Source organism: Bufo gargarizans, chromosome 5, assembly GCF_014858855.1.
Source record: "Bufo gargarizans isolate SCDJY-AF-19 chromosome 5, ASM1485885v1, whole genome shotgun sequence".
NCBI lineage: Eukaryota > Metazoa > Chordata > Amphibia > Anura > Bufonidae > Bufo > Bufo gargarizans.
The window spans coordinates 136,871,728-136,890,544 of record NC_058084.1 but is presented as its reverse complement, the minus strand read 5'-3'; the positions used below and the strand labels follow the sequence as shown (position 1 = coordinate 136,890,544).

The window sequence follows — 18,817 nt, the reverse complement described above, 5'->3', positions numbered from 1 at the left end:
TCGCATGTCTTCCACCCGAATTTAGAGTCGCTACATCTAACGGCATGGCTGTTGAAGTCGCCGTACTAAAGGCTCGGGGTTTCTCGGAGGCGGTGGTCCAGACCATGATTCGGGCCAGGAAGCCGTCGTTCTCCCGGATCTACCACCGAACTTGGAAGTCCTACTTTAGTTGGTGCAAGCGGCATCAGCTGTCCCCCGTTCAGTTCTCCTTGCTGCGTCTCCTGTCTTTTCAGCAGGCGGGCATGGACTCTGTGCTGGCTCTCGGCTCCCTCAAAGGGCAAGTTTCAGCTCTCTCTATTCTTTTTCTGTAGAATTTGGCTTCGCTTTCGGCAGTTCGGACTTTTCTGCAGGGGGTGGCCCATGCTGCTCCCCCTTTCCGTCCTCTGTTGGATCCTTAGGATCTTAATATAGTGCTCAACGATCTCCAGTCTTCGCGTTTGAGCACTTGCAGCAGGTGTCGCTTTGCTTCCTGTCCTACAAGGTGTCATTTCTGGTGGTTATCACCTCTATCCGTAGGGTTTCGGTCGCCTTTTCTGGTCCTCCATCAGGATAAAGTAGTCCTTCGTCCAGTTCAGGCTTTTCTTCCGAAAGTGGTGTCGGCATTTCATCTAAATGAGATTATTCTCCCTTCATTTTGTCCGGACCCGGCTCATCCTCGGGAGAGGTTGCTCCACACTCTGGATTTGGTACGGAACGTTCGTGTCCATCTGTCGCAGACTGCGTCGTCTCGGCCCTTCCGGAATCAGAAACGCTGAAAAGAGGGCTGGCAGCGTCGAAGACTTCCATTTCCCGATGGTTTCCTTTGGCCATTGTGGAAGCGTACCGGGTTAAGGACCAGGCCCCACCCTTCCGGGTGACTGCTCATTCGGCTCGGGCAGTGGGGGCCTTTTGGGCGGTGCATCACAGGGAATTGGCCCTTCAGGTATGCAAGGCAGCGACCTGGTCGTCTTTACACACCTATTCTAAGTTAGTGTCCGCCTCCTAACTGCAACAGCTATACCCATGGTCAAGCCTGTGTCCCCCCAATGAACGGAAGAGAAACAGATTTTACGGTAAGTACAAAAATCTAGTTTTTGCTTGTTCGAAAAAGGGTGTACACGTCACATTTGCCTGTATTCTGTTTATGGCAATAGTGAAGATTTATTAGCATCAAAGGCCGAGTGCTGATCCACTTCTTCTACTTGGATGTATGGAACTGCAAACCAGGATACGAGCACCACCACCTTCTTCCAGAGTGCCGACTGATTATTTCAACGGAATAAAAGCATGGTATACAATGGGGAGGAATGTCTCAGAAATACTGGAGAAATGAAAAGTAAGGGTAATTACATATATCACTTTGCATAGGGACATGTAGACAGGAAATGGGATTTCCTTTTTAATTTACTATAAGTATATAATTTATACTGTGATTTTTAAAACAAATGTTCACCTTGTGTGAAGCGGCTGTTTTATACTTTTTAAGACGTGATGTGCTTTTTCTTTTTAGTTAATGGATTTGCAGCTGAGTGACAGCAACTTTCGTCGACATATTTTGGTACAGTATCTCATACTGTTTCAGTACTTGAAAGGCCAAGTGAAGTTTAAAAGGTAATCTGTCTATAGTGTTCTTCTGTACGTGTGCTCTTTTATCCTAGGCTAATGCCTTACCCCTGTTTACCAATAGTTTCTGATCAGTTGCACTATTGCATAGACTTTCCTGTTGAAGATCATTTGTAAAGCTGGCCATACACACAAGAGCTAATCCCCCCCCCAACTGCAGATGTTGGGGACAATAAGGAATGGGATCATTAGATTTTAACTGCCCAATGCTTTTGTTCTCAGGAGATAAGCCACTGCCAGTGGAGTGTGACAGTGCCTGTCATCCATCTCCCCTTCCATTACATATGGGATCACTAAAAAAAAACATGCTGTTTTGTGACAAAAAATGAATGTTGACCTCAGGCAGTGGCCGTTACTTATCTATACCAGTTCCTTGAGCCCGGATTATTCCCTGTCTTGTAAATTGATTTCAAGACTCTATGCACATCACTGCAGAAAGCTTCATATGCTGCGTACTGACTAATTGCTTACCTCTGTAAACCTAATAGAACATAACTGTTTTATGTTTCAGCTCAAACTATGTCTTGATGGATGAGCAGTCTGCTTGGATTGAAGAAACTACTAAACTTGTTCACCAGGTATGTATGGTTTATTAACCCTTTCAGGCCTGGGCCATTTTTTTTATTTAGCGTTTTCGTTTTTCACTCCCGCATTCCCATAGTCCTAACTTTTTAATTTTTCCGTTCACATAGCCTTAAGAGGGCTTATTTTTTGAGGGACAACTTGTACTTTCTAACCACACAATTTACGGTTGCCTACCATGTAGTGGGAAGCGGAAAAAAAAAATCCAAATGGGGTAGAATTGTGAAAAAACACAACTTTGATAAAGGTTTTTATTACTGTACACTATGCAGTAAAATTGACCTGTTATCTTCATTCTCCAGGTCAGTACGGGTCCAACGATACCACACTTGTATAATTTTTTTGTTGCGTTTTAATACAAAAAAAAAAAAAACATATTCTGACCCCTATAACTTTTTGGGTAGTTATGTGTACGGGGCTGTGTGAGGGCTCATTTTTTGCGGGACGTTTTGTTCACTTTTTTGATCAATTTTTATAAAATAAATTATTGGGTAGTTGAAGTGACAAAAAATGGCTAATTGGCTGTTTCTGGTTTTTTGTTTTTTTTTCCCGCGTAACGTCATTTGCCGTAAGCCCTTAATATTGTTATATTTTAATAGTATGGGCATTTTTGCACGCGGCGATGCCCATGATGTTTGTTTTTATTTTTTTTTTATTTTTTTATTGGTTATTTACTTTTTTTTAAGTCACCTTGGGTGACCATAACTGGTAATCATTAGATTGCCCATTGTGTTCATTAATGGCTATATAGCCATCATTGAAGCCATCATTTGCACTATACCAGGGATCTTATACCACGTTGAGCATACCTGCACTATACCAATACAATGCTGCCACCTAGTGGCCTGTATTAGTATAGTCCTGAAATAAGCTCTGAAGCCTCTTTGAGGCTTCAGGCTATTTCATAGATATAACAGGTTCCCCGTAACGCTGTTACCGGAGTGGAAGTGCGCAACTTCCGCTTCTGGACTGCGAAAATGCTGTGGTCACATTTGAGCTTGGCATCTAAAGGGGAAAATGTATGCGATCAGCCTTATGGCTGATCACATACATGTGCCGCTGGTCTCTGCTATTTCAAATAGCAGAAACCCCGTGGCCTTGGCGCGCGCATGCGCGCCATGTTTAGAGACCGCCTCGATGACATACATGTACGTCATCGGGCGTTAAAGGGTTAAAACATGCCAATAAGCTGTAATAAAGAGCGCCTGTGTATACATTATGTATATTTATGCAAATTAACGTCCCTGTGCTTTGTGCACTCCTCCCTCTTCTTTGATTTAACAGTGCTAGACAGCTCATCTAACCCTGTGATCTTGCATAAACACTAAGTCGGCTCAGTAAGTCTGACACTTGCGCAGTGGATCTGATGAGTCTGGAAATCATCAGATCAGCATCAGATCCACTGCACAAGCGCCGAGTCACTGAGCAGACTCAGTGCTGACACAAGAACACAGGGCTAGGCTAGATTCTAGCCCTGTCAACGAAAGGGGAGGGGGGAGTGCACAAAGCACAGGGACCGTGCTCCAAGGGCCTAGGCCAGCTCCTTGATGCTAAAAATAGGTATTTTGCATAAATATAAAAAGTAATAGGTTTAATACGATTGATCATGCTCTTTAAAGTATGAGATCGGGGGGGGGGGGGGGGGGTTGGCTAAAAGTTGACTTGTAAGACTTTTTGGCATTGTATATTGCTGATTCCTTGAGATAACTTGGTGCCACCTTTTCCCAATAAAAGGGCCTTATTAAAATAGAACTGTGAGACCATAGCAAATTACTCTTTTCTACTTCATTCCAGTTACTCTGTGAAACCCCATCTGCTGGAGACAAGTTTTCTAAAACGGTCGAGGTAAGCTATAGCTGATTCAAGAGCAGAGCAGGGTCGCAGATGTAGTTGTCTGACCGGTTTATATAACTGAAAAAAAAAAAAAATATATATATATATATATATATATATATATATATATATATATATATATATTATTTTTTTTTTATTAAAGGTTTCCCCAGTGGTGTAAAATAACACAATAAGTCAATACTTATCTTAGCAGTCCCCGCCACTTCTGTTCCGACATTTCAGTCACTTGCCAGTCTTTGCTCTGGTCCATCTCAACGTGATGGAAATGCCCCTACCGCTGTCGCTGCCTGCAGTGGGTACTCACCTCATCTATTCATTTGCTGTGTGGGCATTTCCTGCATGCTGAGAGGCACCAAGGAGCATGTACCAGCAGGGAACCAGGGAGTGGCAGGAGATTAGAAAGGTAATAATTAACTTACAGTATTTTGCACTATTGAGAACTTTATTTTTAAAGAAATTTAAATTGCTGAACAATCCTTTACTATCTTAAACTTCTTTTTCAGCACATACTCAGCACAGAAGAAAACTGGAACTCCTGGAAGAATGAAGGTTGCCCCAGTTTTGTGAAAGAAAGGTATAGGCTTTGTATAATTATTTTTTTCATATATTTCTGTGTAATGTACTTTTATTTAGTGTTTGTTGTTCTGTTTTAAATTAGACCACCTGACAGTAAACCAGTGAAAATGGCAAGGAAACGTCAAGCCCCTGAAGACTTTCTAGGCAAAGGTTCAAACAAAAAAATCCTAATGGGAAAGTAAGAGTCTGTCTCTGTTTTTTTTTTTTTTTTTTTTTTTTTTTTTTTTCTGTTTGTTAAGAAATTGTCTGTTTCTGGATGCCTTCCTTTTTATCCTTTCAGCGACCTGTTAGACCTGGACACACCTTCTCATTCAAAGAGTTTTCTTTATTTTTATGACTATGAAGGCATCAAAACTATGAATTAACACATGTGGAATTATATACATAACAAACAAGTGTGAAACAACTGAAAATATGTCATATTCTAGGTTCTTCAAAGTAGCCACCTTTTGCTTTGATTACTGCTTTGCACACTCTTGGCATTCTCTTGATGAGCTTCAAGAGGTAGTCACCTGAAATGGTCTTCCAACAGTCTTGAGGGAGTTTCCAGAGATGCTTAGCACTTGTCGGCCCTTTTGCCTTCACTCTGCGGTCCAGCTCACCCCAAACCATCTCGATTGGGCTCAGGTCCGGTGACTGTGGAGGCCAGGTCATCTGGCGCAGCACCCCATCACTCTCCTTCATGGTCAAATAGCCCTTACTTTCAAAGTTTTCCCAATTTTTCAGCTGACTGACTGACCTTAATTTCTTAAAGGGACACTGACAGGGCCAATAAGCATATTGAGGTATATATATGGCAGTACAGGTCTTATAATGGGTATTACAATCATCTAAGTATCCCCCCTGTCCACATTATACATACAGTAAACTTAAGTTTTATAACCTGCTCCAACGGTCTTCAATCTGCCCAAGGGGCGGCGTTTCACCTCTCTTGCGCCCAGCCAGCCTCCCCCAACTGCCGCTTTGAAGCGCCGCCCAGCTCATGAATATTCAGTTTGCTGGGCGGCTTCTGTGGTCCCCGCTCTGAAGCGCTGCGCTTAACAGTGCCCGGCGCATGCGCCGGATCTTGTGAAGTCCGGTATAATAAGCGCCGCCCAGCTCATCAATATTCACTTCGCTGGGCGGCGCTTACTGTCCCCGACTTCACAAGATCCGGCGCATGCGCAGGGCACTGTTAAGCGCAGCGCTTCAGAGCGGGGACCGCAGAAGCCGCCCAGCAAACTGAATATTCATGAGCTGGGCGGCGCTTTAAAGCGGCAGTTGGGGGAGGCTGGCTGGGCGCAAGAGGGGTGAAACGCCGCCCCTTGGGCAGATTGAAGACCGTTGGAGCAGGTTATAAAACTTAAGTTTACTGTATGTATAATGTGGACAGGGGGGATACTTAGATGATTGTAATACCCATTATAAGACCTGTACTGCCATATATATACCTTAATATGCTTATTGGCCCTGTCCGTGTCCCTTTAAAGTAATGATGGCCACTCGTTTTTCTTTACTTAGCTGCTTTTTTTCTTGCCATAATACAAATTCTAACAGTCTATTCAGTAGGACTATCAGCTGTGTATCCACCTGACTTCTCCTCAACGCCACTGATGGTACCAACCCCATCTATAAAGCAAGAAATCCCACTTATTAAACCTGACAGGGCACACCTGTGAAGTAAAAACCATTTCAGGGGACTACCTCTTGAAGCTCATCAAGAGAATGCCAAGAGTGTGCAAAGCAGTAATCCAAGCAAAAGGTGGCTACTTTGAAGAACCTAGAATATGACATATTTTCAGTTGTTTCACACTTTTTTGTTATGTATATAATTCCACGTGTTAATTCATAGTTTTGATGCCTTCAGTGTGAATCTACAATTTTCATAGTCATTTCATAGGCCCATTTCCGGCGGCCGAAAATGGGCCTAATCCATTTCGGCCGATATTGGTACATATCGGCAGAAAATATGGTTGGTTATATACGTTCGAAATGAGTGACAAGGGGGTGGGGTGTAGAATGAGAGTGACAAGGGAGGAGGGGGTAGAATGAGAGTGACAAGGGAGGGGGGGGTAGAATGAGAGTGACAAGGGAGGGGGGGTAGAATGAGAGTGACAAGGGAGGGGGGGTAGAATGAGAGTGACAAGGGAGGGGGGGGTAGAATGAGAGTGACAAGGGAGGGGGGGGTAGAATGAGAGTGACAAGGGAGGGGGGGGTAGAATGAGAGTGACAAGGGAGGGGGGGGTAGAATGAGAGTGACAAGGGAGGGGGGGGTAGAATGAGAGTAGGAGGGGGGGTAGAATGAGAGTGACAAGGGAGGGGGGGGTGGTAGAATGAGAGTGACAAGGGAGGGGGGGGTAGAATGAGAGTGACAAGGGGGGGGGGGTAGAATGAGGAGTGACAAGGGGGGGTAGAATGAGAGTGACAAGGGAGGGGGGGTTAGAATGAGAGTGACAAGGGAGGGGGGGGGTAGAATGAGAGTGACAAGGGAGGGGGGGGGGTGTTAGAATGAGAGTGACAAGGGAGGGGGGGGGGGTTAGAATGAGAGTGACAAGGGAGGGGGGGGGGTTAGAATGAGAGTGACAAGGGAGGGGGGGGGTTAGAATGAGAGTGACAAGGGAGGGGGGGGGTAGAATGAGAGTGACAAGGGAGGGGGGGGGTTAGAATGAGAGTGACAAGGGAGGGGGGGGTAGAATGAGAGTGACAAGGGAGGGGGGGAGAGTGACAAGGGAGGGGGGGGGGAGGGGAGAGTGACATTTTTTTTTAAAATAACCACTTTGGGTGGCATTGTGTGTATAATATCTATGTATCTGTTTAACTTTATATTTTAATTCACTTTCCTTTTTTTTTTTACTTAAAAAAAGTATTTTAAAAGTATTTAGGCAAAAAGGCGGTTTCGGTCAAGGGCATCCAGAATTTTCGGTTTCGGACCAGAATTTTCATTTCGGTGCTATATATATATATATATATATATATATATATATATATATATATATATATATATATATACACTCACCTAAAGAATTATTAGGAACACCCTCCATACATCAAGTGTTGCTTTAGCTATTTCTCTAATGCGATTATCTAATCAACCAATCACATGGCAGTTGCTTCAATGCATGTAGGGTTGTGGTCCTGGTCAAGACAATCTCCTGAACTCCAAACTGAATGTCAGAATGGGAAAGAAAGGTGATTTAAGCAATTTTGAGCGTGGCATGGTTGTTGGTGCCAGACAGGCCGGTCTGAGTATTTCACAATCTGCTCAGTTACTGGGATTTTCACGCACAACCATTTCTAGGGTTTACAAAGAATGGTGTGAAAAGGGAAAAACATCCAGTATGCGGCAGTCCTGTGGGCAAAAATGCCTTGTTGATGCTAGAGGTCAGAGGAGAATGGGCCGACTGATTCAAGCTGATAGAAGAGCAACGTTGACTGAAATAACCACTCGTTACAACCGAGGTATGCAGCAAAGCATTTGTGAAGCCACAACACGCACAACCTTGAGGCGGATGGGCTACAACAGCAGAAGACCCCACCGGGTACCACTCATCTCCACTACAAATAGGAAAAAGTGGCTACAATTTGCACAAGCTCACCAAAATTGGACTGTTGAAGACTGGAAAAATGTTGCCTGGTCTGATGAGTCACGATTTCTGTTGAGACATTCAAATGGTAGAGTCCGAATTTGGCGTAAACAGAATGAGAACATGTATTCATGATGCCTTGTTACCACTGTGCAGGCTGGTGGTGGTGGTGTAATGGTGTGGAGGATGTTTTCTGGGCACACTTTAGGCCCCTTAGTGCCAATTGGCCATCGTTTAAATGCCACAGGCTACCTGAGCATTGTTTCTGACCATGTCCATCCCTTCATGACCACCATGTACCCATCCTATGATGGCTACTTCCAGCAGGATAATGCACCATGTCACAAAGCTCCAATCATTTCAAATTGGTTTCTTGAACATGACAATGAGTTCACTGTACTAAAATGGCCCCCACAGTCACCAGATCTCAACCCAATAGAGCATCTTTGGGATGTGGTGGAACGGGAGCTTCGTGCCCTGGATGGGCATCCCTCAAATCTCCATCAACTGCAAGATGCTATCCTATCAATATGGGCCAACATTTCTGAAGAATGCTATCAGCACCTTGTTGAATCGATGCCATGTAGAATTAAGGCAGTTCTGAAGGCAAAAGGGGGTCCAACACCGTATTAGTATGGTGTTCCTAATAATTCTTTAGGTGAGTGTGTGTATATATATATATATATATATATATATATATATATATATATATATATATATATATATATATATAAATTTTTTTTATATATTAGGACCCTTTATGAAAAATTTGTTTCTTCCACTGTCCTCGTAGGATTTGGGAAACATTTGAGGGAAATGTATTATTTAAAAATAAAACCACTGGAGTAAGATGTGCCAAATTTATTAAGAAGCCTGCATCTCTTAAGAAATTTAGCACATCTCATGGCAGTCTGTACACAAGAAAATCAAATCTGCACCCGCTATGACATCTGGGTGCCACACCCCATTAAGTCCGCACCCTTTTTCCCCCCCAAAACTAGCAAAAGCGGGGTAAAAAAAAAATTACACAGTAAAAGGATTCTTGTGCAAAAACTTTAAACTTCTTGTTCATCAGAAAATTGGTATACTGGAATTGTTCTGAGAATACCAGTCGAGCTGGAAAGCTATATGTGCAAGCTTGGGGATGGATGAGTGGATAGCTTGCTGTTTTATAACTAGAATTTGTCTTTCCAGTGAAGAGTTAACGAGGCTCTGGAATCTGTGTCCTGACAACATAGAAGCCTGCAAGTTAGAAACCAGGTGAGGCAGCACATGAACCCATCTGTCGTATGCATAGATATGCTGCTGCTGGCTTCCCTGGCTGAAAATGTGCAAGGGAGAAGTTAGCAAGACAGTGCCATAAATCTAAATCTAAGAATTAAAAATCTGCAGTACGGCCCGAGGGAAAGCTGTACCAACAGGATATGAGCTCATGTACAACTTGGAGTCCAGCATAACTCTTGCTTATGAAGTCTGACAACACTCACGCTGTATGCTGTGGAAAGCTCCTCAAAATCTGCTCTGGCTCTTAAAGGGGTTCTCTGGGTTCAGGGCTGAACCTGGATATAAGCTCTTCTTTATTCATTTACTACATATGAGTGGAGCTTTGGAACATTTCCTTGCTCCGATGCTCCCCCGTTGCACGCCGCTTCGCACTTCCACCTAGCATTGACCCCGTTGATGTCGCTGGCACAGACGGGTGGTTTATAGCATTGCCAGGGGCTGTTTTGGAGGCGGGTACTATGCTACTTTGCATAGTCATATTTATTGCAGTGATCCTTGATGGACATCACTTGTTACAGACTTTAGTTATCCAACTTTACTATTGTTAGTACACCTAACTTGTGGTGTAAATTGAGCCAAATTGTGGTCCAATTTGGCACATCTAGATTAGAGACGTTATCTGTGCCTTGACCATAAAGGGGTGTGGCTTACCAAAAGGAACCTGGCCTAAGATGTGATGTATTGAGCCAACCCATAGTTGGTATAAAGTTAGATAGAAGTGTCTTTCCATGAACCAAATTTATCATCCAACATGGGTCACTATGATACATCTGGTGCTGGCCTACGTTTACACCATCTATAGGGATTAAAATAAATATGCATTCCTAGGAGCCAGTGTATGCCAAGATGTGGCAGGGTATCCTGCAGGCTTGCAACTTGGTGTTTTTAAATGTACGTTTGCACACACATGGTCTACCTGAATAGATAAGGTCCAATATCTAGAAAACAAGATACCTTTTAAAAGGAATCTCTCAACATATTTGTACCTATGAAACTGGCTGACCTGTTACATGTGCGGTTGGCAGCTGAAGGCATCTGTGTTGGTCCCATCTTCATATGTGCCCGCATTGCTGAGAAAAATAATGTTTTAATATATGCAAATTAGTCTCTAGGAGCAACGGGGACGTTATCGTTACTCCTAGAGGCTCTGCAAGTGCTGTACCCTCTGCCTAGCAGTGTAAATGTGATCAAGCCTGGCTCTGACATCTAAAATGGAGAGGGTGCAGCAGTCGCAGTAAAATCTGAGCCTCTAAGGCCCCTTTAGAGCATTGTGTCAGTGTCATCTAATACATTCCAGAACTGTAAGGCCTCATGCACACGACCGTTGTGTGCATCCGCGGCCGTTGTTCCTTTTTCCGTTTTTTTTCGCGGACCCATTGACTTTCAATGGGTCCGTGGAAAAATCGGAAAATGCACCGTTTGGCTTCCGCGTCCGTGATCCGTTTTTCCAGTCCGTGAAAAAAATAGGACCTGTCCTATTTTTTTCACTGACAACGGTTCACGGACCCATTCAAGTCAATGGGTCCGTGAAAAATCACGGATGCACACAAGATAGTCATCCGTGTCCGTGATCCGTGTCCGTTTTTCCTATCATTTTCAATGCAAACTTGACTTAGTTTTTTTTTTCACTTTTCATGTCCGTGGATCCTCCAAAAATCAAGGAAGACCCACGGAAGAAAAAACGGTCACGGAACAACGGAAATCCGTTTTGCGGACCGCAAAAAAAAACGGTCGTGTGCATGAGGCCTTAGGGTTACATAGCATCATGAATCAATATAATGCTATGTGACCCCAGTAGTGCAAGGAGTTCAGGCCGGGAGCTGCGCTGCGAGTCCGCAGCAAGACACTTGCTCATCTGCAAGGGGCAACGCCCCTGTTTCTCCTAGAGGCTCATTTGCATATGTTAAAACTTAATTTTCCTCAGCGATATGGGCACATGTGAACATGGGACCAACCCAGATGCCTTCAGCTGCCAAGTGCACATGCAACAGGTCAGCCAGTTTCATAGGTACAAATCCACTGACAGGTGCCCTTTAAAATAATTATCTTACATATTGCTTTTATATCTTAGGGAGTTTATGCCGTCTTTGGAACAGTTCTTTGAAGAGGCAATGGAACAAGCGGATCCTGAAAACATGGTTGAAAATGCATACAAGTATGTTGACATAGTGTACTGTTACAGATAGGCCAACTGACAACCTAAGTCTTTATGCACTATTGGAGTATATGAGCACTATTAAAGAGGTTTTCTGGTAATAATTATACTTTATGTAATGCTTTCCCGCTGAAAAAGATGATTCGTACTAACCTTTCCATGCTGCTGTGGTCCTCCACTGTCTCCATCTTCCCCATGCTGTTTACCTCCGGCTGGCCATGGACATGGTCACATGCAACACTCCAGCCAATGACTGGCTTCAGCAGTGATATGGCCACAAGCAGCATGTCACCGCTGACCTTGCCCATGGCCAGCCGGATGTAAAAGGCGTGGGTACAGGAAGATGGAGGCAGCGCTGAGGAGCGGAGCAGGTAAGACTGAATCTATTTTTTTTCAGGAGGCAGGCTGGGGGAATTACATAAAATATAACTATTACCGGAAAACCTGTCTAAGGGACCCTCCTCTATTGGCCAGAATAATCATTTAATCGTTCTATAATTACGTTAATTTCTACCATCCATAAAATGTGTGGTGGCCCTCTGGTTTCTATGGCTGTAACAGCTGAATGGCAGAGTTTCAGCAGGCAGACCCCTTTAGAGGATTCTTGCCTTAGAAGACTGAATGTCCTTGGGCCCAACCTTTGTGTATACAGGACATAAGAATGTTCTTGTCTTCAGTACGGTTTAATAGGATGTCTGGTAATTGTTGGTTCCAAGGTCCGCTCCAAATTATCCTCTGCTAGAGATAGATATAGATAGAGAGAGATATATATATATAATTTATTGTAAGATGTATAGTGCTAGCATACTTCTTAAGAAATCAATTGGAAGGCATTGGAGTAAGTTAAGCACCACCACATCAGGGTGTGTTGGCTACATTGGCAATTGGACACACAAACTGATCTATCAGTATTTTTTCACAACTGGTGTATTTCCCTTGTGCTTCCTTAGGCTACTTTCACACTAGCGTTCGTCGGTCGGCTCGTGAGCTCCGTTTGAAGGGGCTCACGAGCGGACCCGAACGCAGCCGTCCAGCCCTGATGCAGTCTGAATGGAGCGGATCCGCTCAGACTGCATCAGTCTGGCGGCGTTCAGCCTCCGCTCCGCTCGCCTCCGCACGGACAGGCGGACAGCTGAACGCTGCTTGCAGCGTTCGGGTGTCCGCCTGGCCGTGCGGAGGCGTGCGGATCCATCCAGACTTACAATGTAAGTCAATGGGGACGGATCCGTTTGAAGATGCCACAATATGGCTCAATCTTCAGGCGGATCCGTCCCCCATTGACTTTACATTGAAAGTCTGGACGGATCCGTACGAGGCTATTTTCACACTTAGCTGTTATATGCTAAAATAATGCAGACGGATCCGTTCTGAACGGAGCCTCCGTCTGCATTATTATGATCGGATCCGTTCAGAACGGATCCGATCGAACGCTAGTGTGAAAGTAGCCTTAGTTGCCAAATTTGAAATGCCTTTTAAAACAGTCTTCTAAAATTACTTTGCCGTCCTGTTACTTTTATATTATGTATCATCAACTATTTCCTGCCTGATTGTAGGCTGTTCTTTTCTACAGTCCCCATCCTTTGACCCTTCTTTAGACAGTTAGGCCTCCTGCACACGACCGTTGGTGTTCCGTTGCCGTATTGCGAACCGCATTTACGGATCCGCAATACACTGGCACCATTCTGTGTGCATTCCGCATCACGGATGCAGACCCATTCACTTCAATAGGTCCGCAAATCCGTAGATGCAGAACGGAAGCACTACGGAGTGCTTCCGTGGGGTTTTGTCCCGTACTTCCGTTCAGAAAAAAGATAGGGCATGTTCTATCTTTTTGTGGAACGGCCGGATCGCGGACCCATTAAAGTAAATGGGTCTGCGATCCGCTGCACCACGGACGGTGTTCGTGCATTGCGGGCCGCAGCACGGCCACTGGGCGCACACGTTCGTGTGCAGGAGGCATTAGTCAGTGGCAACTCTGCCATTTTCTGAAGAAGTGCATACCAACATATGTGACCAGAGACAGAGGACACAACTAAGGTGTAGCTGTGACCATTTTGTTGCTCCTGAAAGTAAGTAAATGGTTGTTTATTGAAATGTGTTTGCTCACAATTTGAGTACATTTTTTAATCATCTTCATTTATACATGGACAAAAATAGGGAGCGTGTAGGCAATTGTGATTTGGTAATATAGTGTAACAGTGATACTTAAAGGGGATGTCTCACTTCAGCAAATGTCATTTATCGTGTTCAGAAATTTAATACCAGGCACTTACTAATGTATTGTGATTGTCCATATTGCTTCCTTTGCTGGCTTGCTTCATTTTCCAGTCGTATTATATACTGCTCATTTCCCGGGGTTTACTGGCACTGCCACCGCTGATGGATTGCAGGGTGGTCCTAACCCCTGGAAACGAGCAGGGTATAATATGATGGAAAATTTAATCTAGTCAGCAAAGGAAGCAATATGGACAATCACAATACACTAGTAAGTGCCTTGTATTAACTTTCTCTATATGATAAATGACATTTGCTGAAGTGAGACAACCCCTTTATTCTACTACCATCACTGAAGTATGAATATATAAAAATAGAAGAAAGGAAAGCAGCACACAAAAAAATGTATGTGGGTGCAAAAAATCCTCCAACGAGACCTGTGACCAAGATCCCAAATGTAGATAGTATGAAGAAAAGAAGACAGCACTCCAATAGGTAGTGAAAAGTGGACGATTTATTCACTCATCAGCTAAGCGACGTTTCGGCTCTCACTATGGAGAAAGGCTCCATAGTGAGAGCCGAAACGTCGCTTAGCTGATGAGTGAATAAATCGTCCACTTTTTATGTATGTGTGTGTATGTGTGTGTATATATATATATATATATATATATATATATATATATATATATATATATATATATATATATATATATATATAATAAAATTTTGTCTTTTTCCCAGGGTGGTAAACAACTCCAACTACGGCTGGAGAGCATTGAGATTATTGGCTCGTAGAAGCCCCCACTTTTTCCAGCCTACCAACCAACAGTTTAAAAGCTTACCGGAATACCTGGAGAACATGGTGATTAAAATAGCAAAAGAATTACCAGTAAGTACAACATATTAGTTGACATTTACTTTCATCCACAAGTCTGTCACCAGGAATTTCACTGATAAACCAGGCATATGCCTTGTAAACATAGCTAAGCTGAATGTAAAGTACTTTTTAATCCATATGCATAGAAGCAGTTAAGTGCACCAAGGGCAGGCCCAAACCTCTCTGTGCACCCTTGCTTGCTCCTGCTTCCTCTAAACCAGGCATGGTCAAACCTGCTGCCCTCCAGCTGTTGTAAAACTACAACTCCCACCATGCCCTTCTGTAGGCTGATAGCTGTAGGCTGTCCGGGAATGATGGGAGTTGTAGTTTTGCAACAGCTGGAGGGCCCCAGGTTGAGCATGCCTGCTCTTAACAGAAGTACATGTATTTCTAGCAAAATACTGATAGACCAACATTGGCCATGCTCTTTCCCAACTAACTCAACCCACTTTTCTCTGTACTTTTCAGGAGTAGTGAGAGAAGTAAAATATTACAGAATTAAATGCAATATGGAACGCACCTAAAACTGGCTAAGGGTACTTTCACACTAGCGTTTTTCTTTTCCGGTATTGAGTTCCGTCACAGGGGAGAGCAATCCGTTCAGTATGCATCAGGATGTCTTCAGTTCAGTCACTCTTAGGTTTTTTTGGACGGAGAAAAAAAACCGCAGCATGCTGTATTTTTCTCTCCTGCCAAAAATCCTGAACACATGCCTCATCCGGCATTAATATCCATTGAAATGTATTAGTGCTGGATCCGGCATTAAAATTACCGCATTGACTGATCCGTTCTTCCAGTCCGCGCATGCGCAGACCATTAAGTCTATGGGGAAAAAAAATACCGGATACGTTTTTCCGGATGACACCGGAGAGACGGATCCGGTATTTCAAAGCATTTATCAGACAGATCCAGATTCGTCTGACAAATGCCATCCGTTTGCGTCCGGATTGCCGGATCCAGCAGGCAGTTCCGGCGACAGAACTGCCTGCCGGAATCCTCTGCCGCAAGTGTGAAAGTACCCTAAGAAACCACATCAACAAAGAGAAAATCCGGCTCTTGAACAACAGGAGACACTTTATTTAGCGGTAAAACTTGCAATCCTCATAGGCAACAGAGAGACATTCTGGATGTTCCAATGGAATACCCGGATTCCAGCAGGATTAAATAAGAGACCAGATTTAATTTTACAGTATAATTAGGTGTCTATGGGATTATGCTGAAATACATCAGCCAATGTTGTGGGTTTCTTGTTACACATCTTTGATTTTAGTAACATATGTGCAAGCTGCTTTTACATGATGTCTGTTTTAAATCCTACCAAACAGTTAAACACCCATGTGATGCCTCAACCTCCGTGGATTGGTGGAGGAGGGGTATATGGGTAACTGTTCAGTTTGGGGTTTTTATGTCATGATTAAGGACTGATACATGAAGGTCTGAAACGCGTTGACTATACCCTTGCCTATGAGGATTGCAAGTTTACCGCTAAATAAAGTGTCTCCTGTTGTTCAAGAGCCGGATTTTCTCTCTTTGTTGATTTGCTTTTACGGCCGTGTCCAGGCTGGTACCGTGCTCACTACAGGTGCAGCAGGTGAGAGCTGCTCAATCTTCTCATTTACTCCTTCTAAGAAACCACATGGACTGATTCTTCTTTACTGGAGGAGAGAACATTAATAATCTGTGTCGGCTGCATGATAGTAAAAGTATATCATTTTCTTAGCCCCCTTCAGAAGAAATAAAAACTGGAGAAGATGAGGATGATGAAGATAATGAATCCTTGTTAAAGGAAAACAATGAAAGTAAGTATTGATAGACCAAGTTATATTCAGAATATGAAGTGAAGGGTGTGCGCCAGGGCAATGTAGGCCATATTTCTCAAGCCAGTGATATGCACCACATTTGTTGATCAGCTGAGACAGTTTGACTAAGCTGTCCTAGCACCTATTAGGCTGGTTTCTCACACACGACACTTTATGAAAAAACAAAACTCCACTGAAGTTCCTGATCCAGCAAGAAGAAATAGTAGAAGCGCTTCCTTTATACTTCACTTTCTATATTAATCCACTCCTGGCTTTGGCTCAAAAGACCGCATCAGAAACTGTTTTACAAAACTGCTGTGTGAGAAGCCACCCTTGTGGTTGCAAATTGCCTATAGATAGACCAGCACTTTATGTATCAGAATTGCATTTTTCAGATATTTGCATTTTAGTCTACATTGGCTAGCTTTTGATTTGTAGTAAAAACTATTCAATTTAAATGCTCTTCCAGGTCCAGAGGTCCAGCAGCGGAAGATGGTCACTGGTGAGCTGATCGAGTCACTTTCTAATAAGCTACAAGAACAGTGGAAGACGTTGGCCCCTCACTTAGAGATGAAATACTCCGACATTCTAGGCATTGAATCTGACAGTGAGGATGTAAAGATGAGGGCTAAACTGCTACTGGTTGCTTGGCAGGATAGAGAAGGACCTCATGCAACTGTTGAAAATCTGATAGCTGCTTTGAATCAAGCTCAGTTGAGCGACCTGGCAGAAAGCCTGTGTAATGACACTGAAAATGGAACATAAACCTGTTGGATTTACATATTATGGGGGATCTGTACATCATTCCTTCTGGGTAGCACATGCAGACAAAGACTAGGGCTACACTGCTACTTTGGCTATGACACATGTTGCATGCCCACATATTGCAGTGTAGCGCTGCCTGTGTCACGGCTAATGTTGTGGCAACTTGCTGGTCAGAATGTGGCCCCTTTCACATTGATGACAGCCTCAAGAAATCCCGCAGATCCGAAGTAACGCCTTCACTTTCATTAGTTGTGATACAATATACCCTGCTGTCTATGGCCTTGTGCCAGGTCACTGCCAACTACTGCAGTGTAGCCGTAGTCTAAAGCTTTGTAATGCAGTGTTTTGGGATTTTGTTGGACATTTTTTTATAATAAACTGATGTTCCTGGAGGACCAGTAATAAAAAAAAAAAAAAAACTGCTAGCTGTTGTAATATTTGTTTTAGACAGTATACCTAAAAGAAAACTATTGGAAGGTATGTGTCTAAAAAGCAGGAAAAATATTTGGGTGGGAGCAGTGTCCTCCAGTGAACAAGAAAAGGATTTTACAGTTAACAAAAAATCCTCTTGCATGTGTCATTGGGAGACTCAGAAGACCATGGGATGCCAAATACATAGCATAACTGCTGACTGCAAAGCATCCAAGGATTCAAAAGTACGCACAGTACAGGACTTGAGTATGCAGAAAAGACCAGTAATGGACCCTCAAACCTGTAAAACTGCTCTGGTGGAATGAGCTGAGGGTTGGAAAGGGAGAATATTGTTTGTTGCGCATTACGCCTTCCAAATAGCCATTCTGATTTATCAAAATAATGGTAGCCTTGGGTTGCATCCGAATTGGACCAGCAGCAGGAGCCTGTCTGAGACAGATCCGAAGGGTTATAACCACATCAAAATAGTAGACCGCATTCCAAGGTTGGGAAAGGAAGAAAGGCCCCTTCCACATGACCGATATGGATCGTGTCTGGATCTGTTCAGGGAAAAAAAAAATCTATGGTTTTGCACGCAAGTGCAGTAAGTTTTGTCTGCGATTTAAGTTCAGGTTTTTTTTTTCATGTGGATGCTATCAATTTTGATGCATTTTTCATGCGTGTGAAAAAGAAAACCTGAAGAATTACAAACAACATCTCGTAGAAACCATCCAGATGCAATGCGTTTTTCACGAAAGCCCCATTCACTTTTATGGGACCAGGGCTGCGTAAAAAAACACAGAATATAGAACATGCTGCGATTTTTATGTAACTTAAAACAACGCTTGTGTACACAGACCCATAGTATAAATGGGTCAGGATTCAGTGCTGTTGCAGTGCTTACAATTCACGTATTGCACCCGTTGGGAAAACTCTCTCATGTAAAATGGGCCAAAGGGTTTAGAGAACTTGACCATTCCTGGTAAAGCACCATAAAATAAAAAGGTAAAAATAATATAACTTACTCTAGAGGGGGAAGGGGTGTAATGATGCATCACTTACCTCTTCCTGGTCAGCCAGAATTGGTGCACTAGATGGAGACATCAAATGCTAACGGAGGGAGTCTGTATCATCC

At 43.4% G+C, this 18,817-nt stretch overlaps 1 protein-coding gene across 1 annotated transcript in view; it reads left to right on the top strand.

Annotated features, from left to right (window-relative positions):
* Positions 1-17,694, top strand: part of THOC1 (THO complex 1) — a 31,813-nt gene extending 14,119 nt beyond the window's left edge. The window contains exons 12-21 of the mRNA XM_044293813.1: positions 1,490-1,590; positions 2,114-2,180; positions 3,979-4,029; positions 4,542-4,612; positions 4,697-4,792; positions 9,372-9,437; positions 11,533-11,616; positions 14,572-14,719; positions 16,428-16,506; positions 16,976-17,694. Of these exons, the coding sequence (XP_044149748.1) occupies positions 1,490-1,590; positions 2,114-2,180; positions 3,979-4,029; positions 4,542-4,612; positions 4,697-4,792; positions 9,372-9,437; positions 11,533-11,616; positions 14,572-14,719; positions 16,428-16,506; positions 16,976-17,271 (1,059 nt within the window). The 3' untranslated portion in view covers positions 17,272-17,694. The remainder of the gene's footprint in view (positions 1-1,489; positions 1,591-2,113; positions 2,181-3,978; positions 4,030-4,541; positions 4,613-4,696; positions 4,793-9,371; positions 9,438-11,532; positions 11,617-14,571; positions 14,720-16,427; positions 16,507-16,975) is intronic.
* Positions 17,695-18,817: the final 1,123 nt, after the last annotated feature.